We start from the raw sequence: 26,573 nt of genomic DNA on the forward strand, positions 1-26,573 counted from the left end.
GATTCTTCCTCTTGCTCAGAATAATCACCTGAGAGGGCATAAATTGAAATTGAGGAAAGACAGATGTAGGACAGATGTGCAGAAACTTGCCTTAGTTAGTGGGTAGTTGGTTGGTGGAACAGACTTCCATCCTTTGTTGTGCAAGTTGATAGCGTAAATAAATTTAAGGCTCAGCTAGACAGTTATTTCTAACGAATGGTGGAGTGAAGTGAAGTTTTTTTTTTTTTTTTGGCTGATGCTGCATAAGCTTGCTTTCTTGCATCACATGCCTCTACTAATGCTAATGTTCCAACGTGTACAACAACATCACTTTTTGTGCCCTTAAAAGATAGTATCTTCTCTACAACATCATCAACTTTTGCCCCTGGCAGACATAACCTGGTCCTGTTCCACCTATTGTACTTGCAAAGTATATTCCCCATCTCCCTGATAATAGGGTCACCAACAATAACTAGTTCCTGACCAGTTCATTCTGCCTTGGAGATCGCCTCTGTTTTGCCTGATGGTCAGGAGTGAACTCTGTCATTGATCTGGGCTGCTGAGAGCTTGATGGGCTGCTCATTAATTTCTTCAATGGCATTTACCCTGCACCTTAAGTTCTCATAGATGTCCATTAGAATGCTGAGATGGTGCTTAATTTCTTGACACTCTAGACACCTAGCACACACAAAGGCAATCTCCTTGGCTGATCATGTCCTGTTTTATAAAGGTCGATAAACATTTCACATTTCGCAAATTTTTTGAGACTGTGATGCGTTGGAGATTCGCTCCCTTCGTTTCTCCCACGGGTCACAGCACTCTCACTAGTCTGTGATCTTTGCTTCACAGATCTAATCTGGGTCATAATTTCTGTTTAAATATAATTTAATTAACAATGAATTTTAATAAGATTAATATTATTTTTAATTAATTGATAATACTATAATAAGCTAACAGATTCCTAATGCAATTCTTCATGTTACGCTATCTAGTTTTACTTTATACCTTATGCTATCAGTTCGAGATATATATATTTGTTAAGCTATATCTTTTCAACAAAATATGGCGGCTAGTTCAACAATACTGGCACCAACACCGGGAGTCGTAACTTCCAAAAATTGCTTAAATTCAAAATAAGAAGCTAATGAACTCTACTAAACCAGTTTAATATCTCTGTAAAACAAAATGTACTGTGTTAATTAATGAAGAATACTGTAAAAATTAAAAATACTTATCCCTTTGAAGCAGCTAAAAATTCACTGACTCTTCTCTACCATGATCTCGGCACCCTCCCTTTTTCTGACCAGTTCAGACTTTCTGCCAGAGTAGGTCATGGGGTCTTGTCAATGATATACAGGAATTTTGTGAGCAGGTATAAGGAGGTGATTATCCTCTTCTATAAGGCAATGGTCATGCCATAGCTTGAGCACTGCGTACAGCTGTGGAAGCTTCATTTTAGGAAGATTGTAGAGTTGCTAGAACAAGTACAGAGAAGGCCAACAAGACTGAAGGGAACAAAAGATGGTGTTATTAAGAAGGGCTTAAGTTCTGCAGACTAGGCACCTGCGAGGTGATCTGATTGAATCGATTGAGCAGGCTTAATGCTGAGGGGTTTCTTCTTCTTGCTCAGATTACAAACCCAAGGAGGCATTGATTCAAACTGAAGGAAACACAATTGTAGAATAGATGTGTGGAAGTTTCTTTAGTTAGCAGGTAGTTGATTCCTGGAACAAACTTCCATCTGTTGTTATGGAAGTTGATAGCTTAAATAAGTTTAAGGCAGAACTAGACAAACATTTGGAATGAATGGATCAGTGAAATGGGAAGGGTTTTTTTTTTTTTTTTGCTGTATAAGCTTGCTTTCTTGCATCATGTGCCTCTAGTAATACTAAATGCTAATTCAAATGCTAGTGCATTTTAAAAAGTTTGTAAGACACAGTCTTGCAAATATCTGTTTATTTGGACAATACTCATTTCTCTGGATAAGTGAAATATGAAAAATATGTTAAAATAAAACAATTTTACGAACAAAGAAAACATTTTGAGCTGACTCTCTTTAAAAATTACAGCTGTGAATTACAGGCTCTGATAAAGCGACAAGTGTTTGCCTTTTTATTTACCTAATTGTTATTTTATATTGTAATTTTTACGTAGTCTTATATTAATTGTTACCCTGGTTATTTTTAATTTAGATAAAGTTTTTGTAGATTACTACTTAATATACGTAAAACTGTTATTTCGTTTGAATCTTGCAGCCATTGTTTTTGTATAGTGTAGTAGGGAATTCTCTGGATAGTATGATAGAGGGATCTATCATACTATCCAGTATTGATAGTGGCAGTATGATAGAGGGATCAAATTGATGTTGACTACCTCCCTGAGCTCCTTTAAATCCACGGTCTTTCTACTTTACTTTGTCTATTGTTCCAACCGGCCCACTTCCACTAACTGAAATATTTCTGAAATAGTAATAGTGGCATGTGATGCAAGAAAGCAAGTGTATGAGTTTATGCAGCATCAGCCAAAAAAAAAAAAAAATAAATAAAATAATCACACCATTCCCTCCAAATGCCTGTCCAGTTCCTCCTTAAATTTATTCAACCTATCAACTTCCATAACGACAGATGGAAGTTTGTTTCAGCAATTAACCACCTAATGGATACAGGCAAATTTCCGCACATCTATTCTACATCTGTCTTTTCTTAATTTGAATTAATGCCCCCTTAGGTTTGTTATCTGAACAAGTGAAAGGAACCCATCAGAATTCAGCATGCTCAACCCATTCAAGGCCTTATACACCTCAATCAGATCACGCCGCAGGTGCCTAGTCTCCAGCCACTGTAATTTGCAGAACTTAAGCCTCTCTCTTGGTAAGAGGATCAATTCATTCCACTCACCAATCTTGTTGCCCTTCTCTGTACATGCTCAAGTAAATCTACATCCTAAAACGAGGCCTCCAGACCTGTAAGCAGTACTCAATGCGTGGTCTGACCATTGCCTTATACAGAGGGACAATCACCTCCTTTTCTCTGCTAGCAGAATTCCTATATATCATTGACAAAACCCCATGACCTGCCCTGGCAGCCTGTCCGCATTGCTCAGAAAACTTCATATCTGACTGCACAATTACTCCCAGGTCTTTTTCATTTTTTACCACCTTAAGTGTAGTACCATACAGTTGGTATGTTTCTCTCGGGTTTCTTCTACCCATATGCAATACTTTGCATTTGTCAAGGTTTAACTTCAGTTGCTATTTCTTAGCCCATCTGCCCAAATTATCTAGATCCTGTTGCAGTAGCACACTGCCATTACTGTAATTAACAACCCTGCCAACCTTTGTATCATCTGCAAACTTCGACACTAAGCCTGATATACCTTCATCAATATCATTGATAAATATACAAAACAAGACCCAACACCGAACCCTGTGGGACTCCACTATTAACATTAGTCCACGAAGAGCAGCACCCATTAATTACCACCCTCTGTCTTCTCCCACTTAACCATCCTTTTATTCATTGTAGCAACTTACCCTTAATACCATTCTGCTCCAATTTGTACAATAGTCTTCCATGCGCAACAGTGTCAGAAGCTTTCTGAAATCCAAATGTATGATATCAAAATTACTTTTTACATCCAGTTCCTTTGTAACCACATCATAATATCCTATCAAATTTTTCAGACAAGACTTTCCCTTAACAAACCCATGCTGTGTCTGAATTGTTGCTGCAGTCTTGTCTAGATGATCCTGCAATGCATCTTTAACCAATGACTCCATTATTTTACCCGGAACAGAAGTTAAACTAACTGGTCTGTAATTACTCATGTCATCTTTCGATCCCCCTTGAATTGGGGATACATTTTCACAGATTTCAGGGGGGTTCCCAGTCCGTGGGAACCCCCCTGAGTCCAAGGATGCTCTCATAATTATGGCTAAGGGTTTGTTAGTTGCTTTGCCGCCTCCTTTAATATAACTGGATAGATCCCATCCACCTCAGGTGCTTTTCTTATGTTTAACTTCAACAATTTCTCCTCCACTTTGCTCTCAGTTATTACAAAATCATTAGGTACCCTGCTACTATTTGATAATCTTCTGCCATTTTCAAACCTTAACTCCTCATGTGTGAATGTAGATGCAAAATACTCATTCAGTTTGTTTGCTATCTGAGCAGGATCATCAACAGTAGAACCATCGATGTCAAGTGGACCAATCAGTATCATCCCCTTCCTTTTAGAGTTTATATAATAAAGAAATCCTTGCTGTTTTTCTTAGCATCTTTTGCCAAAGATTTCTCGTAATCTGCCTTCGCCTGCTTAACCTCCTTTGTGACCTGATTACAGACTAGCTTATATCTGCCATAGGCTTCTGAGTCGCTTGATAATTTATATGCATCCCATGTATTTTTCTTCTCTGCCAGGAGTCTCATTAGTTCATTTGATAACCATTTAGGCCTAAACCTTGAACAATATTTCTTAATAGGTATGAAACTTTTAGTAGCATCAACAATTATTTCCTTCAATGCTTTCCACTTAGAATTTACTGTTGATAACATTGTCGGTTGATCCCACTGTACAGAATTTAAAAACTGTCTGAAACCACTGTACTCACCTTTATGGAAGCAAAAACCCTTTCCATTACCCCTGATTGTAATTCAATCTTTAAGTAAACACCACATCAGTACACTGTGATCACTGCCACCTAGTGGTTCCTTTATCTGCAAATTCTTAATACATGAATGTTCATTGCTGATAACCAGATCAAGAGTAATACTCTTGATCTGGTTATCTCTCTGGTTGCCTCTCGAACATTCTGCAGCAGGAAACAATCATCTAATAAATCCACAAAAGTCTTACTAGTGTGTGAGTGACCAACCCACAAGTTCCAGTCAATATCTGGGAAGTTAAAATCCCCCATTAAAAGATATTCTGATTTACTAGCCTACTCTGTTTCTCTGTACAATTGTTCATTGTACTCATTCGAGTCATTACGCCTATAACACACTCCTACTCTTATTTTTGCTTTCGTAGTGCTTATGTCACACCAATCTGACTCAACAATGCACTGTTCATCTATATCAACTGGGTTTACTTCTTTTGATTTTATGTTTTTCTTAATTAACAGCATAACACCTCCTCCCTTCCTATCCTGTCTAATCCTTTCTGTACATATTGTACTCCTCAAATTCCAGTTCTGCTTTCCTTATATCTGGGCGACACCACTTCTCTGCTATTCCAACAATATCCGCCTTTGATGTCTTGACCAACACTTCAAATTCATCAAATTTATTTATTATACTTCTAGTGGTATACATGCAAGCATAAATACACCTATTCCTAGTTACCCTAACGCATCCCATATTCCCACCTGTTTCACGATGACTGCCATCCGTCCCTGAAACCCCCAGCACCCCTTGCTCCAGGTTGCAGAAAACAATCATCCAATAAATCCACAAAGGTCTGACTAGTGTGTGAGTGACCAACCCACAAGTTCCAGTCAATATCTACTTATTCTAATAGAAGTTGTGCAAGAATCACCTTCACCTCTGCCTGCAGCTACTGTTAAACTATTAGTCCTTGTATTCCCCCCCCCCCCAAGCTACCAGTTTTCCGACCCACCTAACACTGCCTCGATAGCATCAGCAAATATTCTTGCACCCTCTCTATTTAAGTGTATCCCATCCCTGTAAAAGCAGTCTCTCTTGTTAAGTACAGACCAGGCTGAAAAAAAATTCTATCCCTTGAGCCTTGCACAATCTTTCCAGCGCCGAATTGATCGACAAGGCTCTCATCATATACTCCCTCCTGTCGTGTCTGGGCAGAATTGCAGACACTTTCAAATTCAACCCTAATTCATGGCTTTTGTTCAACAGTGACCTGTACTTGTTAAGTAATTCTGCTGGTCTCCTACTCTTAATATCATTAGTGCCAACGTGTTCAACTATATCACCTTTTTTGCCCTTAAAAGATGATATCTGCTCTACAACGTCATCAACCTTTGCCCCTGACAGACATACCTTGGTCCTGTTCCACCTATCCTTTTTACAAAGCATGTTCCCCGTTTCCCTGACAATAGTCACCAACAACTAAAAGACAGAGGTGATCGTACTTTTCTGTGTAAACCAAACAGGAAACCACAAACTGAAGCCACTTTATGTAGGAAAGTTTAAATCGCCATGGTGCTTCCATCATGTGAATGTTGCCTCTATGCCATTTGCCTATGACTTTAGTAAAAAATGCATGGATGATTTCCAGTATTTTTGAAAATGGTTTCATAAGCAATTTGTACCGATGTACGTAAACTTCCAGCAACAAGGGCTGGACACCAAAGCTGTCTTGCTGCTGTATAACTGCCCTATCCATCCTCCTACGTATACGAACATTTAAAATGAACTTCTGCAAGACTCTGATACAGCAAATAATCACTAGTGAGGATTCTGTTACCTCATTTTTAAAGAAGCTGAATTTAAAGGAAGTTTTTTACATCGTTGGCAAAGCATGGGAAACCATGATGAAAAGGTATATTTAAAAATGTTAGAGAAACATATTGGGTGCCAGTCTGGTCCTGGATAACTCCCAAGTAGACAGTGGTGAAGAAAATTACTTTGAGGGCTTTACAGAAGAAGATGCCACTGCTGCTGCTGACCAGTTCTTGGAAAGGTACACTTATGAAGGCCTGACAGAAGATGACGTGGCTAGTGCTGAGTGAGTACTGAAACAGTTCGTCGATGGTGAAAGAGGGGCCACAATAGAATGTTAGGTAGATGGGGACAACAAGTGTCCTAAATATCAGCACCCGACTGACTTGTAAATAATTGATAACATTATTGGCAAAAGTCATGATCCATATGCAACCAGGCGCCTCTGTAGCCAGGTGGGAAGGAGCAGCAGTGCGTCGCACACGCTTCTTGATTAGACCAGGGTTCGAGCCCGTCACCACCAAATACAGAGGATGTGGAAAGGTCAGGGAATGACCACCGCATATCTCCAGAGCAATATGGCCTTAGTTGCTAATGCTCGTAAAAACCAAATAACAAAGAAATAACAAACCAGATGCAACCGAAGACGAGAAGCCAGAGCCACCACCCAGTGTTGCGGATACACTTGCTGGTTTGCAAACTGGACTTAAATTTCTTGAAACAGAAAATGTAGATACCCTTTCAATTTTATAGTTAAAACATCTTATTGAAATTGTTAAAAATAAACAGATTTGCAGTAAAACAGTGAACCCTTTCATCATTTTTTAAAAAATGAAAGACTTGAAAGTAATTACTAAAATGTGCAAAAGTTTGTTTGCTAATATCTACTTAGTAGTCGAAACAATGCAGAGTGATTTATGTTTTTATTTTTCTCCCAAATTTTCAACTATTTGTTAATTTCAAAACACAAATGTAACAGTCAATTCAACCATGTGGAAAAGCAGTCTATGTGAGTATTGATTTGTTTTGGTGACAAAAGGTGTGTGTTTGTTGTGTTTATATGTATTTAACAACATGAATATTGGTTTTTAAATACTTTATTTTATAGTGCATCAATGAAAGATTGGAACAACACAATTGCATATTATTTCCATTATTATTCTTTGCATGATTTTCCTTAGACATAGGTATTGCAATTATCGCACAAAAAAGAGACAAGCAAAATTGTTAGTACATATGAAGTTTGAATGCCAAAAAATGGCTAGAATTTTCTAACACGACCGTACTTATATCATGATGTGATTCCTTGGACTCCGAGCATTGCGTTATAACAGGTTTCACTTGTATTTTTAAATTTTGTCAATAAAATTGAAGCCCTCCATATAATTTTCCCACCAATATTCTTTAAATGACAATGCATTATTTTTTGTTTTTGTTTGGATTTACATGAATTATGAAAGATTAACTGTTTGTTTGGTATCTGACAGTCACCACGCAGTGAAGTGTTTTGATTTTGTAACTAAATGGAATATGTGAACACTGCTCATATAGCAGCCTTAATTTTACCTACAGATTAAATGAATTAGAATAAATTTAAGGAAGACTTGACATTATTTAGAGTGGATGGACAGATTAGGTAGGTAGTGTTTTTTTTTTTTTTTTTTGGGTGATGGATAAACTTGCTTCCTTTACATCATTTGCTAGCAGCAGTTAGTAGTCACTGCTACTAATAGTAATACTGGTATTATTACAGATATAGTACCTATAATTGATATAGCTACAGATGTAGATGTTCATACTTCTTGCATGAATTACAGGTAATATATCTGTACCAATGGCATATTATAACTTACCTCTTTTTACCTGTGGTATACTTTTTTTATGAAAAAATTTGCGCTAACCACAAGGGTGTTTTGGGTGTTTCCAAATGAAAAACCAAATTGAAATTGAGAGATTTGGTGTAATGTACAACAGGTGAAAAACATACAAAACAAGAAATTTCAAAAAAATTATATGAACTGGAATTAGTAAAATGCTGATTTTGGTTAAGCAAACATAGAAGCTAAAAATTTTAATTGATATGATACAAAAATGGCATCTATGAGATGCTGTGCAACAAGTTGTGTTCCTTTTAGGGGCATAAATTATTGAGGATTAATGGCAGTATCAGGAGCCCCCCCCCACAATCTTAATTGTTATGCTTTCTCATCATCATTCCCCATTTCTCTACAATCTAGAAACTTAATTCCATAGTTCCACTTCTGTTTTCTGTGGCTAGAGATATCTTAGTTTGTGACACTATAGTGTGTAGCCTCTGATTTGGGTAGCCATACACATAATTTTCTTGATAGAAAATGGAGAATTAATGCAATCTTCTGTGATGCTTGTATAGTAGAGAATATATTGCCAACTATCCAGGTAATTTGCATAAATTCTTCTCCCCTTTCCCCCATTACAAATACATCCCTCTAATATGTTTTGGGAAACCTCCACCTGTGTAGGTCTGCTGACATCAGCAGTTTCCTCTTTTCTGTCAGATGCCATCTTTTCTGTCTTTGAGCGTATTATGTTACTGTTATTAGAGAAGCTGATGATTAGGTGTTCTCCCACTGAACGTTACTGGGATGGGAAGGGAATTGTCATATTTCCCTGTGATATGTATGTAGTTATTGTTGATAATTCCTGTAAGTACTGACTTTACAATATAAGGAATATGCTATGGATCACAGCATTAACTGTGAGAGGGACTTGGTAATGACAGTAAAAAGGTTTTAAAAAAAAAATCGAAATATTTTTTTTTTAAATTATGAAAATTTTTTTCATAAAGCTTATGAAAACGCTTTATGAAAAAATCCACAAAATCAACCTCAAACTGGCATTTTTCTAAGATCTGAAAAATGCCAGTTTGAAGTTTAATATTGATAAATGCAAGATACTGCATTTGGTTAGAATAATCCTTGAATATAACATTTGGGAGATACTAAACTGAAAGTAGTGAAGGATTAAAAAGACCAAGAGGTAATTGTACAGTCTTACATGAAGTTCTTTAAGCAGTGCAGAGAGGCTGCCAGCTCATGGGTTCTTTCAATGGTACACAGGAGTTTTGCCAGCAGAGAAAAAGAGGTGATTATCTCACTGTATAAATCAGTGGTTAGGTGATGTTTCAAATACTTCATAAGTTTGAAAACCTCATTTTATGAAGGAAAGAGTGCAGAAAGATTAATTAGGGCACAAAAGGGTACTCTTACCAAGAAAGATGGTTCTGTAAATTTCATCATCTAGAAAGTAGGCATCTGCAAGGAGATATCATTGAAGTATTTGGCCCTGTTACAAGTGAGTTTCCCTAAATGTGTATACTTCCTGTAGTCAGCTTTCAAATCGGTGTGTAGACTCTGAAGTGAGGTTCTTTAGGAGATTGAGATCATTACTATATAAATGCTTTTAAAAATTAATTTCTTCTTATTTGCATTTGGTTTCCTAGCATTAGTTAATTGATTGTTAAAAATGAAACCAGAATTTAAAAAAAAAATTTTTTTTTTTTTTTTTTTAAGCTTAATAAATCCTTTTTTATCTATTAAATTAATTTGATTTCATCAACTTCTGGGTCTGAATTCCGGAGAATTTCTTAAATTATAAATCCTGATGGCATCCTTACTTGGATGGCAGATAAATGAGGACATAAATTTAAATTGGAAAAGGTTGTAAAATAGTTGTGCAGAAATTTGACTTCAGCCAGAGAGAGTAATCAATTGTTGGAATAAACTCCCACCTTGTGTAGTAAAAGTAGTTTGAATAAATCTAAAGGATTGGAAAAATTGTTAGAAAGGACATGCAAATGAAGTAGAGTAAATGTTTTATTTTATTTAGTGCTGATCACTATGAGCTTGCTTGCTTCCTTGCAACATTTTGCCACTACTAATACTATTTTATAGTGATTTCTTTATTTGGCAGAATTATTAAACTGAACTTTTTTTTTTTTTTTTTTTTTTTTGTTCCCCAGTTTCTAGTGGAATGAACATAGCAACAGGTATGGCAGCTATTGGAGACAGTGAATCAGATGACAATGAAATGGGTCGTTTACAAGGTAAATACCTAAAAAATATATGCTAATAGAGTGTGATATAGCTCTGCAAAATTATTTGCATAACCCAGCACAGGTGTGCTGTTGTACCATGGGCACCAGAACTTCTTAATGTAAATATTAAAATAACTATGTTAGTTGAATATGTGCCCACTTTTTTCCCTCCAATTTTGATTTGCATCCTTGATTATTTTTTCATTGGAAAAGTGTATCTGTAAAGAATCTATGCTGTGGACACATGCTTGCCCACATAAAATCTTCCTGTAGAGTTGTTTTGAGCTTCAGTTTTTCTTGTGCTGCAAAGCTATGTTTTGGAAGCAAGAGGGACTGTTTTTATGAGAATGGGATATGCTTAAATAGAAGAGGTACAAGAATATTTACTGATGTTATTGAGGCAGTGTTGGGTGGATTGAAAGACTGCTAACTTGTGAGGAGGAAACAGACTAACAGTCACAGCAAGCCAAAGTGAAATGATTCTTGCACTGTTTCTATTGGGACATGCAGGAGACTGGAAAGCAATGTTAGGGATTTAAAGATTTGCTGGGGAGGTGGTTCCTCATGGGCTGTGTTAGGGTAACCAATAGCAAAAACCAAGTTCACATGTACTTGCATTGTACACCACTGCTAGTATAGTAAACTGATTTGATGAATATGAAGTATTGGTCAAGTCAAATATGGACGTTACAGGGATGTTGGAAACATGGTGTCATTCAGAAATAAGGATTGGTTTTGAATATTGTATGTGTACAGGACAGGAGTGCCTGCCTGGCAACCCAAAGGTCGCGGGTTCGATTCCCGCCTCAGGCTTAGATCAAAGTGCTGCAAAAACCTTGGGAGGTGCATTATGGCCACAGAAGCCTATGCGCCAACAACTACCAGAAAAAAAAAAAAAAAAACAGGATAGGAGGGGTGTGAGTTATACCCTTGGTTAAGAAGCATGTAGAATCTTAGGCAGCACACCCAGTTGATGCTGGTGGCCAGTGCAGTGTTGAGTCAGTTTGGTGTGATATAAGCACTGGGAAAACCACAATTAGAGGAGTATTTTAGGCTAAACGACTGATGAGTATAATGAAAAATTATATGGGCAAATAGTGTGGGCTAGCAAATCAAAATGGCTTATAATGGGGCATTTTAACTGTCCAGATACTGATTGGCATTGGCTTACATGGCAGCAGAGCTTTTCTGGATGCATAGTCATGGGTAGAGAGCACAAAAGACATATTGCTTTTGTTACAGTGACTGCAATGGCCTTAGACAGTTTTTAAATTCTTTTTAGTGCGACCAACTGATGCTGTTGCCAACTTCAAATTCTAAATGAGAATTATTTTTCAAAGAAATCATTTTAGCTACTAAGCCTTTTATATAAACTAAGAAATATTGTGCTTTTTATACAAGATGTTGAGATACTGTTTAAGATTTTGACCTAAATGGATGTCAGATAAACTGATAGGATTAGTACAACAAAAGAAAAATGCATGGGATGATTATAAATATGATCATTTAAGATTATAGTGGCAAAAGACAGAAACCTGCAGTAAATACAAAATTAATTTGCAATCAAGTCACCACGGGGGTTAGACAATCTAAGGCAGATTACAAGAAGTCTTTAGCTAAGGATAGAAAGAAAAATTAGGAAATAATTCTTTGCTACTTTTCCTTTTATTCCGATTGCTAACAATTTAAATAAATATTTTATATTTACGTTCATGAATGGAGTTTTTAGGGATGGGAATATCAGAAGTATACAAAGTTGTAACTGGGAGATAAATGATTTTGTGATAATGCAAAAGAAAATGGAAGAGAAATTGTTGAAGCCAAAAGTAAATAAAGTGCCTGGAGCTGATAGAATATATTAAAAGATAAATTAAAAGAGGTAGTGAGAAATATAAGCAAACCTTTTACCATGATTATGAGAACATACTTGGATTCCCAATAGATTGGAGATTTTCAGATGGATTCATAAGTTTCCTCCTATTCATAAAGGAGGATGAAGGGGAAGTGGGTAATTACAGACCTCTAAGCTTGACTTCAGTTTGAGGGAAAATAATTGAGTTCAGTGGAAAAAGAAGTCATTAAAAAAGTCATCCTGCTGGGAATGCAACTATACATAATTCCAGCATGAATTAGTTAAAGGGAGATCATGTCTTACCAGTCTGATTAGCAACTATGTCACAGTAGCAAAGAAACCAAATGCAAAAAATTATTTTTACATCATATACTTTGATTTCGTTGAAACTTTTGGCTCTATTCTACAAGAAAGACTGCCGTAAAATTAGAGCAGCATGGCACGGGGCAGGTTACTGCTATGGATAAAGGGATGGTTGAGTGTAAGAAGACACTGAAGAAGTGGTTATAAATGGACACTGCTCTACTTGGAATGATGTTATTAGAGGAATCCTTCAGGGTTCAGTGCTTGATCCTTTACTGTTATTGATGATATCAATAAAGGCATATCAAGTTGATTTTTGAAGTTTGCCAGTAATACAAAGATTGGCAGAATTGTTAATGATGGGAATTAGAGCATACTACTGCAGCAAGATGTAGAAAATTGTACAGATGGGTAGAGAATGGCAGTTGATGTTTAACAGTGATAAATGTGATGTGCTGCATGTGGGTAGCAATAATTTCAGAATTACATACCAGTTAGAGTATAGTAGATACTACCCTTAAGTTGGTGGAGATCAGAAGAGATCCTGGGGTAATTGTACAGTCCAACATGTTCTTTGGGAAGCGTAGATAGACTGTTAGGACAGTTCTTGGAGCTCTGTCAAAGATATACAGGAATTTTGCTAGCATGGAAAAGGGGATAATTATTCTGTTGTATAAGGCAGTGGAATGCATGCAGAGGAGGGCAACAAGATTTGAAATTTTTTTGGAATGCATACAGAGAAGGGCAACAAGATTATTCAAGGATATAAAAGGGTATCCATAACAAAAGCAACTTCATTTCTACAAATTGCAGCACTTAGAAACTAGACACCTGTGAGGAGACCTGAGACTGTAAAACAGATTGGGTGTACTAGATTCTGGTGACACGTTTACTCTTTTGCAGACAACACACAGTTAATGGATATGAACTTAAATTTAAAAAGGATAGTAGTATGTTTTATGTATGAAAATTTACTTTCAGCTTGAGAGTGATTTATTGTTAGAACAAACTTCCATCTGCTCTTGTGGAAATGGGTAATTTGAATAAATTTAATAGAGAATTAGACAAATTATTTGAGGGAATGGAAAGGTTATGTGGGGGATAGGTTTTTATTTTTTTTTTTGGCTGATGCTGTATAAGCTTGCTTCCTTGCATCATTTGTTACTCTTAATTCTAGTTGGGGATATATATTTTCTTTAAAAAAAAAACCTACTGTTTATAATGATATTTGTCTTATTGTCCAGTAAAGTTTAAAAATAAAAATTTTAAAATGAATTTTTTTAAAACTATTTCTTGCCTTTTTGTCCAAAAACATTGGATGTGGCACACATCCAAAACGTTGGATAAAGCAAACAGTATGTAGCAGTATGCCTCGTCATATAGCTCCTTTCAAGAAGCTGCTAAAAATATTAACAGTCAGATCAGTGTTTGTTTGGTCAGATAATGTTTGGCTTAGAAATGAACAGTTTCTTTTATGCATCTGTTACCTTTTTAAATCAGATTTACAGTAACTTGTTATTCTTGAGTTTCTTCATATACCATTGAAGAGAAACTTGAATATTATGACTATGAAAGATTTCTCTTAAATGAAGTTGTTTATAGTCCTTATGTGAGAAGCGATACCATATTTATATAAAAAACTGAAACTTTGAAGTAAAGTCAACTTTTCAGTAAAAAAAAAAGCTGTCTAATGAGTTTTCAGTGGAAAATATGAGGTAGTTTTAAAGAGCTGAATAAGTGCCTTTTATCCTTTTCCATGTTTAGAAACAGAAGTATTTGTTTGGTGGAGCTAGCATCTCTACTCACAACTCTGGATGTTGGAGTGAATAAAGCTGTGTGAAACGGATAAATTTTTTGATAGCAAAGGGGGAGGGGGGTTATATATGACTAGTTTTGCTTTCCTTATTTTCAAATAATATTTTGTGCTAAGCAGTTCAATTGGTAAAATAATATTTGAAAGTGACACTATCTGAATTGTCTGTGAATGTTAGAATCCCACCCATTTCTGAACAAGGGAAAGTGAATATTGGATTCAGTATAGAAGAGCTTGAGAGAGTTGATTCAGTATAGGTTGACAATGTGGAATACTTCTATTATTCTGTTCTAGTCTGATTGCTCTGAATGAAAAATTTTGACCTACCATAAGCAGGCCAAACTTGTTATTTACTGGAAAATGTTGATGCTTTCTATGAAAATGTAGAAAATTTACACTAAATTTGAAAAGTTTCTTTAAGAGTTGTAACTAGGATCCAGATTCTCGTATAAAGCAAGAATCAATGTGGTGGCACCTCATAAAATTTAGGCAGACCTTCCAAATCTGGTAGCCTGTGGAGTTTCTCCTTACTGGATCTTAATTTTCCAGGTTTTGGTGGATTATATTGTAATCATACATAAATTTGAAAAAAGAAGAAAATGCAAAACCGCTGAATTTCTCTATTTTACTTAGTATAGTACACTCTATATCCTGCATTGAGATAAAAATAATGTACAATACAAGATACCAAAAAAATAGATTTACTCTTCCAGAATATACCAGCAGAGTTGGTAAAACAATACAAAATAGTATCACACAGTATCAGTTATATTACGAACGTTTTTTTGACCTTGTGGACTTTTTCACAATAGATCAGGGGTGGCCAGCTAGACGACCTTTGGCAGCTGCAATATTAGAAGCTATATTGGAAAGAGCTATATAATAAAATGCGTACCTATGTACATCCCCACGAGCCGATGGATCCATATGTCGTGCATAGCATCTCTATGATAAAATGCTTTAGATGTATGTGTGGTTCAATCAGTTTTTTTACAGTACACGAGTTAATTTGTGAGAACATTATTAGTTTCTTTTTAAGTGAGACCGTTTAAAAGTTATTATCCTGTCTGGAAAACATAAATATGAAAACAGGAATAGAGGATTTAAGGTGGAATGGGAAGAGGAGTTTGTTTTTGTGGAGAGAAACGGTAAATCAGTATGCCTTTTGTGTCAAGTAACATTGTCACAGTTCAAAGCTAGTAATCTTAAGTGCCATTACGAAACAAATCACAGTTCTTTTACCCAACAATTTCTTGCTGGTTCTATGTTAAGGCGAACTAAAATATTGTCTTTAAAAGAAAAATTTAACAGTCAAACCAAGGTTATGTCAGTGTTTATTAAAGAGGCAGATGTTAACGACTGAGGCTGGATTTATTTTTGCCTTTAATATCGCTCAGGCAAAGCACCCTTACATGGAAGGAGAGTTTATTAAGAAAAATATTGGTCATGTAATTTCAGTTTTAGACCCAGAAAATATTGAACTACACAAAATGATTGAACCTATCCTTGTGTTGAGACATACAGTGGAAAGACGAATTTCTGTAATCAGCACTGACATAAGTAACTTGCAATATGATTTAAAGAATTGCTCAGCACTGAGTCTGGCCTTGAAGATAAACCACAACTAGCCATATTTGTTCGTTTTGTAACAAATAATCTAGTTGTGAAAGAAGAACTGTTATCTCTGATTGCTTTGAAGGATATGACTTGAGCTTCAGACATAAAAGGAGCTCTTGATCTTGCACTTAACAAAGCTTCTGTACCCATTAAGAAGATACTCAGTGTTGCAACTGATGGTGCCCAGCTATGAGAGGTGCCGATAAAGGGCTTGTGGGACTTTTAACTGCTGACGCATTTTCCCCCGATTTTATCCCTGTCCATTGCATTATTCATAGGGAACACCTAACAGCTAAATATTTTAAATATGAACATGTTATGGAGGTAGTTCTGAAAATTGTTAACTACATACGCTCAAGCACCAAAACACATCGCAGTTCAAAGCCTTCATGGAAGAAATAGACAACGATCAGCTTCCAGGTGACATACTGTGGTTCTGTTCAATAAGGTGGCTCTCAGTAAGCAGTGTTCTAACAAAGTTCTTTTACTTGATGGAGCCAATCAAACAGTTTGTCAAAGAAAAAAGGGAAATCTTTCCCCCAACTTGAGGATGCCCAGTGGTTAATAGATATGGCATTTTTCACAGATGTTGTTCAGCATTTACAATCAGTAAATTTATCTCTACAAGGGCAAGGAAAACTTATTTCTGATCTAGAACAGAGCGAGTTCAGCTTCCACAACAAACTGAAGCTCTTCGAGAAGGACCTGGTTTCTAAAACCTTCACTCATTTCACGTGTTTGAGTAAAACTTTGCAAACTCTACCTGGATTTTAAATAATAACTAGAGATTATGCATGCAAGTTACATGGACTGGCAGAAGAAATTAATAATAGATTTCATGATTTAAGAGAACTTAAGCCATCATTTGCATTTTTGGAAAATCCTTTTCTTGTTGTCATTATTAGCATTAGTAGAGGCATAGGATGCAAGAAAGCAAGCTTATGCAGCATCAGCCAAAAAAAAAAAAAACCCTCCCATTTCACCCCTCCATTCGTTCCAAATGCCTGTCCAGCTCAGCCTTATTTTTATTTAGGCTATCAACTTCCACAACAAAAGATGAAAGTCTGTTTCACCAATCAACCACCTGCTGGCTAAAGACAAATTTCTGCTCATTCTACAACTGTCTTTCCTCAATTTGAATCTATGCTCCCTCAGGTTCTTAATCAGAGAAAGAAGAAGAATCCCATCAGCATTCAGCTTGCTCAACCCATTCAATGCCTTACACACCTCAATAAGATCATCTCAAAGGTGCCTACTCTTCAGGCACTGCAATTTGCATCATTTTGGCCCCCAGCACCAAACCCTGAGGAGCTCCTTGAAGAGCAGTGTCCGTCGATAACCACTATCTGATTTGTCCCACGCAACCATCCCTTTATCCATAGCAATAACTTTCCCTTAATGCCACACTGCCTCATATAAGAGCACCCCTTTGTTTCCCTCACCCATCTCATTGCCCGTCTTTGTACTTGTTCCAGCAACTCTACATCCTTCCTAAATTGAGGCTTACAGACCTGTACACAGAACAACAGGTGTGGGCCTGACCACTGCCTTGTACAATGGGATAATCACCTCCCTGTCACTGCTAGAAAAATTCCTATATATCATTGACAAGACTCCATGACCTGCCCTGGCAGCCCATCTGCACTGCTCAGCAAACTTCATATCTGACTGCACAACTACCTCCCAGGTCTTTTTCACTTTCCACTTCCCTGAGATTAGCATTAACATTAGTAGAGGCATTTGATGCAAGAAAGCAAGCTTATGCAGCATTAGCCAAAAAAAAAAAAAAAAAAACCCACTTCCACTTCACCCCTCTGTTCGTTCAAAATACCTGTCCAGCTGAGCCTTAAACTTATTTAGGCTATCAACCTACAAAGGATGGAAGTCTGTTCCACCAACCAACCACCCGCTGGCTACAGGCAAATTTCCGCACGTCTATCCTACATCTGTCTTTTCTCAATTTGAATTTATGCCCTCTCAGGTGATTATTCTGAGCTACAGGAAGAATCCCATCAGCATTGAGCATGCTCAAACCATTCAAGGCTTTATACACCTCTATCAGATCACCTCGCCGGTGCCTAGTCTCCAGACACTGTAATTTGCAAAACTTAAGCCTTTCTTCGTAAGAGCACCCCTTTGTTCCATTCACTAATCTTGTTGCCCTTCTCTGTATTCATTCCAGCATCTCTACATCCTTCTTGAAATGAGGCCTCCAGACCTGTATACAGTACTCTAGGTGTGGTCTGACGATTGCCTTATACAAGGGAATAATCACCTCCTTATCCCTGCTAGAAAAATTCCTATATATCATCGACAATACACCATGAGCTACTCTTGCAGTCTGTCTGCACTGCTCAGAAAACTTCATATCTACCTGCACAACCACCCCCAAGTCCCTTTCATTCTCCACCACTGTCAGTGTAATACCACAGAGTTGATACGTTGCTCTGGGGTTGCTGTTTCCCATATGTAGTACTTTACATTTGTCAATGTTAAACTTCATTTGCCACCTCTCAGCCCATCTGCTCAACCTTTCCAGATCCTGTTGCAGTAGCATAGTGTCAGTAGTGTCCTTAACAACCCTGCCAACCTTCGTATCATCTGCAAACTTGACATTAAGCTTGATATACCATCATCAATATCATTTATAAATACAGAAAACAATAATGGACCCAAAACTGAACCTCGAGGCACTCCACTAATAACATTAGTCCATGATGAGCAGTGTCCATTGATTGTCACTCTCTGTCTTCTCCCCCTCAACCACCCCTTTATCCATAGCAGCCATTTGCCTCCAATGCCACACTGCTCCAATTTGTGCAGCAGGCTTCCATGTGCAACAGTATCAAAAGCCATTCTAAGATCCAAGTACATAATATCAAATCAAAGTTATTCCCTGCATGCAGTTCTTTTGTGACTGAATCATAGTATCCAATCAAATTGGTCAGGCAAGATTTCCCCTTCGCAAAACCATGCTGTGTCTGAGCTATAACCGAAGTCTTGTCTAGATGATCCTGCAGTGCTTCTTTAACCAGTGCCTCCATTAATTTTCCAGGAACAGAAGTTAAACTAACAGGTCTATAATTACTTGTGTCGCCCTTTGATTCTCCTTTGTGAATTGGGGTCACATTTGCACATCTCCAGTCCATGGGTACTTCCTCTGAGTCCGAGGAAGCTCTCATAATTATGGCTAAGGGTTTGCTTACTTCCTTTGCTGCTTCCTTTAATATAACTGGATAGATCTCATCCACCCCAGGTGCCTTTCTTGTATTTATCTTCAACAATTTCTCCTCCACTTTACAATCAGTTATTACAAGATTCTGTAGCTTACTGCCAGAGTTGAATACACCTCTGGCATTCCCCTCGCTGAATAACTCCTCATGTGTGAATGTCAATGCAAAATATTCATTCAGTTTGTTAGCTACCTGAGCAGGATCATCAACAGTGGACCAATGTGATTCATCCTCTTCCTTTTAGAGTTTACATAAGTAAAGAACTCTTTGCTGTTTTTCTTTGCATCCCTTGCCAAAGATTTCTAGTAATCTGCCTTTGCCTGCCTAACTTCCTTTGTAACTTGGTTACAGATCAACTTGTATCTATCATAGGCTTCTGTGTCACGTGTTAATTTGTATGTATCCCATGCATTTTTCTTCTCTGCCGTATGTCTCATTAGATCATCTGACATCCACTTAAGCCTAAACCTTGAACAATATTTCTTAGTTGGTTTGTAAAGATTAGTAGCTTCCAAGATAAGTTCTTCCCATTTTGAATTTGCTGTTGGTAACATAATCAGTTGGTCCCACTGTATAGAATTTAAATACTGTCTCAGTCCATCGTAGTTGCCTTTACGAAAGCAATAACCCTTCCCTTTACCCCTAATGGTAGTTAACTTTTTGAGTAAATCCCACTTCAGCACACTGTGATCACTGCCACCTAGTGGTTCATTTACCTGCAGATTCTTAATGCATGAAGAATCACTACTGATAATCAAATCAAGAGTATTACTCCCTCTAGTTGCCTCCTGAACATGCTGATGTAGAAAACAATCATCCAATAAATCCACGAAAGCCTTTCTAGTGTGTGAGTGACCAGCCCCCAAATTCCAGTCAATATCTGGGAAATTAAAATCCCCCATTATAAGACTCTCTGATTTACTGGCCCACTATTTCTCTGTACAGTTTCTTATTATACTCATCAGAGTCATTAGGCCTATAGCACTCCTACTCTCAATTTTGATCTCCCAATGCTTATGTCACACCAAACTGACACGACACTGCACTGTCCAGCAATGTCGACTGGCTTCACTTCCCTGGATTTTATGTATTTCTTAACTAATAGCATAACCCCTCCTCTCTTCCTACCCTGTCTATCCTTTCTGTAGACATTGTACTCCCCAAATTCCTGTTCTGCATTCCTTATATCTGTGTGACACCACGTCTCTGAAATCCTCACAATATCTGCCTTTGATGTTTTGAGCAATACCTCAAATTCATCAAATTTATTTACTAAACTCCTAGCATTGGTGTACACGCAAGTGTACATGCACCTGTTCTTTTTCTTAGCTACCCTAACACAACCCATGTGTTTATTTGTACCCCAATGATATCCCAGCAGTCTCTGAAATATCCCGCATCTTATTTTCCAGGCTGCGGCTCATTCCAATAGAAGCAGTGCAAGAATCACTTTCACCTCTGCCAGTGGCTACTGTTAATCTATTAGTCCTTGTATCCCCCCCAATCTAGCAGTTTTCCAATCCACCTAACACTGCCTCGATAGCATCAGCAAACATTCTTGCACCCTTTCTATTTAAGTGTATCCCATCCCTGTAGAAGCAGTCTCTCCTATTAACAAGTACAGACCAGGGTGAAAAAAATTCTACCCCTTGAGCCTTGCACAATCCTTCCAGCGCCGAATTGATCGACAGGGCTCTCATCATATACTCCCTCCTATCGTGTCTGGGCAGAATTGCAGACACTTTCAAATTCACCCCTAATTCACGACTTTTTTTCAACAGTGACCTGTACTTGTTAAGTAATTCCGCCGGTCTCCTACTCTTAATATCATTAGTGCTAACGTGTTCAACTATATCACCTTTTGTGCCCTTAAAAGATGATATCCGCCATCGTCATCGACCTTTGCACCTGGTAGACATACTATAACGTCATCGACCTTTGCCCCTGGTAGACATACCCTGGTCCTGTTCCACCTATCCTTTTTACAAAGCATATTTCCCGTTTCCCTGACAATAGAGTCACCAACAACTACTAGTTCCTTTGGGATCAGCGCATTCTGCCTTGGGTGCTGCCGCTGTGTTGAGTGACGACCAAATGCAACCTCTGGCATTGGTGTGGGCAGCTGAGAGCTTGATGGGCCCCTCACTTTTAATCCCACTTTTAATACTCCCACTTCTGTTACAACCTGTTGATTCTGTTGCATATCCCAGCTAAAGATAAAGCCAACTTGTTATGATCTTGTTTTCCTTCTGTTTTCAATTTACCAAGATTGCCGATAACTCTTGTTATCGGCAATCTTGATAAATCACTTCTTGTCATATCCAATACACCCACTCAGTGCTTCCCATGGTCTTCCAACAGTAGGTATTAGAAGAATTCTCGGCACTCTTGATGCCAAGAAGGCTCCAGGTCCTGATGTCATTTTTCCTGTTGTCTTCAATACACGGCACCTCCGTGGGCAGGAGCAGCAGTGCGTCGCACACATTTCTTGATTAGACCGGGGTTCGAGCCCGTGCCCACCAAATACGGAGGATATGGAAAGGTCAGGGATTGACCACCACATATCCCCTGAGCAATATGGCCTTAGTTGCTAATGCTCCTAAAAAACCAAATAACAAATAACTTCAGATACATGCTCCTTAGCTTCTGTTCTGGTTAATATTTATTATATTTGCTTATTTAACTGGTTTTCCTTCTGCTTGGAAATTTGCTCCATTTGCTAATACAGCCAATTCATGAAAAGGATAACAAACCCTTCTCCTCTAATTATTGTTCCATTGCTCTTACTTCTACCCATTCCAGAGTAATGGAGAAATCCATCAAATTTACTGTTATTAAATTATTTTAGCCTTCCATATGATTGATATCACCAATGTGGATTCCATTAATGTTAATCCACTGGTGATGGATTTTGTTTATGTTACTTGTCTTTGGGTAATCTCAGTGGAACAAATTGGTGAAACTCAAGCAGTTGCTCTTGACATTTTTAAGGCTTGATCATGTTTGGCTTAAAAGTCTTTTGAACAAGATCCCATCTATAATGGCCTAACGAGTGTTTTTTCCAACTGGTATCCAGTTCTCTCTCTCTCTCTCTGACTGTGGAACAGCTAACTTCACTAATGCTGGTTTTATACAGCCAGTCATAGTAATAGTAATATGGCGTTATAGTAATAGTATTCACCATATAGCGCAAGGAAGCCACAGGCTTTTGACAAACTAGGGGATCTCAAGTAGATAAGAAAATACAAATTATATGCTTCCCTCCTCAAACATGTAACTATCCAGTTAACTTCTGAATTTAGTCAAACTGTCAACTTCAACTACATGTGAGGGAACTTGTTCCAATAATCAACGAATTGCTGGCAAAAAGAAAACTTCCTACAATCTAATCTAAACCTCAACCCCTATAATTTGAATTAATTGGCCTCTAGTTGTGGAATTTCATCTTCATTCATTTTACTAATCCCTCTCAGAGCCTTATAAACTCAATCAGGTCACCTCTGAGGTACCTGGTTGCCAAGCCCACATAATTGGAGGGTCTTTCCTCCATACAGTCATCCTGCTGTTCTCACCATTTGAGTTGCCCACCTTTGGACCTATTCAAGAAACTCAAATTTCTTTTCCCTGATGAGGTCTCCATACTTGAACACAGTATTGCAAATGTCTTACAGTTGCCTTATACAGTAGCACTATGACCTTCCTATCTTTACAGGATAACGTTCTATAAATCACACTGTGGACTTTCCTGGCTGTGTGTTTACACTGTTCAGAAAACTTCATAGATGCCCATATTGTAACTTCCAGATCCCTTTCCTCCTCCACTGTTTTTAATTCAACCATGGTTGATTTGTGGGTTGCTATACCCAAAGTTTAATGCTGTAAATGCAAGTGGCCTTGCATTTACAGCATTAAACCATAGCTGCCACTTCTATCTGACCATCCTAGAATTCTGTTCGTCATCCTGAAGGAAATCTTTGGGCCGACCGGGCTAGCCAGGTGGGTAAAGTGCCTGCCTGGCAACCCAAAAGTCGCGGGTTCGATTCCCGCCTCGGCTTGGATCAAAGTACCGCAAAAACCTTGGGAGGTGCATTATGGCCACAGAAGCCTATGCGCCAACAATTACAAAAAAAAAAAAAAAAAAAAAGAAGGAAATCTTTGAGCGAATGACCTAGTTAAAGATTATCCTCATACATGTAGTTTGTTGGTGCATCAGCTTATGTGTGACATAGGGATCTGCTTTGTAAAGTAGTTCCCTCATATATATTTTTTTTTTGTCTTTATTATTGAAAAATGGTTTCTTATTTTTATTACTTATCTGTATTCCTTTGTTTGAATAAACAAAGGAATAAACATATGTGCACAAATGTAAGTTAAATTTTTCGGTTTTTAACTGTTCTCTGAACTGAAAAAAAAAATATGGAAGTGACTGTTAGTTTCATCTTTATATTTTATAATAACTTTGTATTTTCAACATTTTTTGTGTATATATATATATAATGTTGAATTTTGGGACATAAGACTGAATTCTCATTGCTGAATTAACAGCAAGTTTCTAATATTTTACATGAATAACAACTGGCAATGTGACTTAGCCAACTTTTCCATGCCATAAATCAGGCTGGAATGGTTATCCACTTAAAAAAGGCTGAAATATGCAATTATAATTAACTTAACTCTGCTAAAAAAGAAAGCGTGGCACACAAAACTGAGAAACTTTTTTATTTGTTAATGAATATAGCTAATTTTGTATTAAGTAATTAAAAGTATTGATTAATTGTATTAATTAATTAAAGAATTAATAAGACTTCTGCACTTATCTATTAATAATAGCATTAAGTAAACTGATAATTTCCCTCAGTCATAAAATAATTAGTTTATAGTTATACCTAATTCACATGATGAATTAGGTAATTGAACACAAAACCTGTCTCCATTTGATCAAAATATTCATGCACTCTGACGAAACAACATCACAAGAAACAGAAGTTTAATTTGATCATATTCGTAATATTAGGTGGCCACATGTGAACAGTTTTTACCACTGATCTGAATTGCCATGGTCCAGATCTGTTGGATAAAACTGATGTTTAAAGCTGCTAATGTGTAACTTGCTATAAACAAAAATTTATAATTTTTAATCTTCAACTTTTAAAGTTTGAAAGACTAATTATTTAGCAGTAAATCACTCCATGTACTAAAATTGCGGCAGTCTAGGTCTGTGGTGGGGGGAACCCATTTTTGTTCCAACACATACTATCAGTACCATACTATCCTTGCCTTAGAGGACACCAAATAGTTTTTGGTTATTGATAATGGGAGTTATTTAATATTGGGCTCTGCATTTTTCTGAGAAATTATTTTTTATTATGCTTTCTATGATATTATTTCTTTCTTTCCTATTATGCCATATTTTTTCTCCCAGTTTTAATTGCTGAAGGTATGGGGTAAAGTTGGAGCAAATGAAAATAATCTACTCTCAGAAATCGCATAAAAACCCTTTCTGTGCATGTAATGCAGGTAGTTTCTTTCTAATTGATTTCTTCACTTATTGAAGTTGTGAAGTTAATATGAAGTCTTAGTTATCAATTATTGAAGTCTTCAGTTTTCCATTTCAAAAGTATTGAAACCTTTTTACAGCCAGAAAAGGAGGTAGCATTTTATCACCCTCAGTATCAGTAGAATTTCTTTTAAAAACTTGATGCTGTTATAGGAATATATTTTTTTAACTGGTAAAATAGGCATTCATTTCAGGAAAAGAAGTTTGCGTTATTTCCAGTGACTGAAGTAACATGTGCTACACAAGTGACATGTATCACTTTTGGATATAATCAATATTTTCCATGGGGTTAGACATTGAGTAGCATCAGTGCAGACTACAAGGATGTGTTTGGAGGAAATGTCTGATAACACTTTGTATAAGCCAGCATTTTTGTTAGACCACATCTTGAGTGCTGCCATACAGATCTTGGAAACCTCATTTTAGAAACTACATGGATCAGTTGGAATTGGTGCAGAGAAGAGCAACTAGATTAATGATGGGAGCAAAAGGGTACTCTTACCAGGAAAGGCTTCATTTCTGTAAATTGCGGTCTGGAGGCTAGGCACTTTTGAGATCTGAGTGAGGTGTTTTAAGGCTTTGAATCAATTGAGTAAGCTAAATGTTTATGCCTCTTACTCTTGCTCAGATGACATACATAAAGAGACGTACATTTAAATTGAGGTTGGTTGCAGGATAGTTATGCAGAAATTTGTTTAGGGCTAGAGAGTATTTGATTGGAACAAACTTCCAACTGGTGTTGTTAGAGATGGATAGTTTGAATAAATTCAAGTAAGAAGTAGACAAACCGTTAAAAAGGAATGGACAGATGTCGTGGGAAGTGTTTTTTTTTTTTTTTTTTTTGTTGTTGTTGTTGTTGTTGCTGATCCTGTATAAGCTTACTTTCTTATGTTATTTTCTACTACTACTAATAGACTCAGCATGTCTTGAGGAATGCAGCATTATTTTTCTTATAGTCAGTAATTAGCATTAGCATTAGCAGAGGCATATGATGCAAGAAAGCAAGCTTATTCAGCATCAGCCAAAAAAAAAAAAAAAAAAAAACCCTCTCCCATTTCACCCCTCCGTTCGTTCGAAATACCTGTCCAGTTGAGCTTTAAATTTGTTTAGGCTATTAACTTCAACAACAAGTGATGGAAGTCGGTTCCACCAACCAACCAACCACCCGCTGGCCAAAGGCAAATTTCCGCACATCTATCCGACATCCGTCCTTCCTCAATTTGAATTTATGCCCTCTGAGGTGATTATTCTGAGAAAGATGAAGAATCCCATTGGCATTGAGCATGCTCAAACCATTCAAAGCCTTATACACCTCTATCAGATCACCTCGCCGGTGCCTAGTCTCCAGACTCTGTAATTTGCAAAACTTAAGCCTTTCTTCGTAAGAGCAACCCTTTGTTCCATTTACTAATCTTGTTGCCCTTCTCTGTACCCGTTCCAGCAGCTCTACATCCTTCTTGAAATGAGGCCTCCAGACCTGTATACAGTACTCAAGATGTGGCCTAACCATTGCCTTATACAAGGGAATAATCACCTCCTTATCCCTGCTAGAAAAATTCCTATATATCATTGACAAGACACCATGAGCTACTCTTGCAGCTCGTCTGCACTGCTCAGAGAACTTCATATCTGCCTGCACAATTACCCCCAGGTCCTTTTCATTCTCCACCACTGTCAGTGTAGTACCGCAGAGTTGATACATTGCTCTGGGGTTACTGTTACCCGTAT

General features: G+C 37.3%; 1 protein-coding gene across 3 annotated transcripts in view; it reads left to right on the forward strand.

Moving 5' to 3' along the window:
* Positions 1-26,573, forward strand: part of ctrip (E3 ubiquitin-protein ligase ctrip) — an 894,611-nt gene that overhangs the window by 206,698 nt on the left and 661,340 nt on the right. For all 3 annotated transcript variants that reach the window (XM_090377644.1, XM_090377653.1, XM_090377662.1), the window contains exon 7: positions 10,396-10,479. In XM_090377644.1, the coding sequence (XP_090233770.1) occupies positions 10,396-10,479 (84 nt within the window). The remainder of the gene's footprint in view (positions 1-10,395; positions 10,480-26,573) is intronic.

This window comes from Mastigoproctus giganteus, chromosome 1 (genome assembly GCF_048544385.1).
Source record: "Mastigoproctus giganteus isolate SK-2022 chromosome 1, ASM4854438v1, whole genome shotgun sequence".
Lineage (NCBI taxonomy): Eukaryota > Metazoa > Arthropoda > Arachnida > Uropygi > Thelyphonidae > Mastigoproctus > Mastigoproctus giganteus.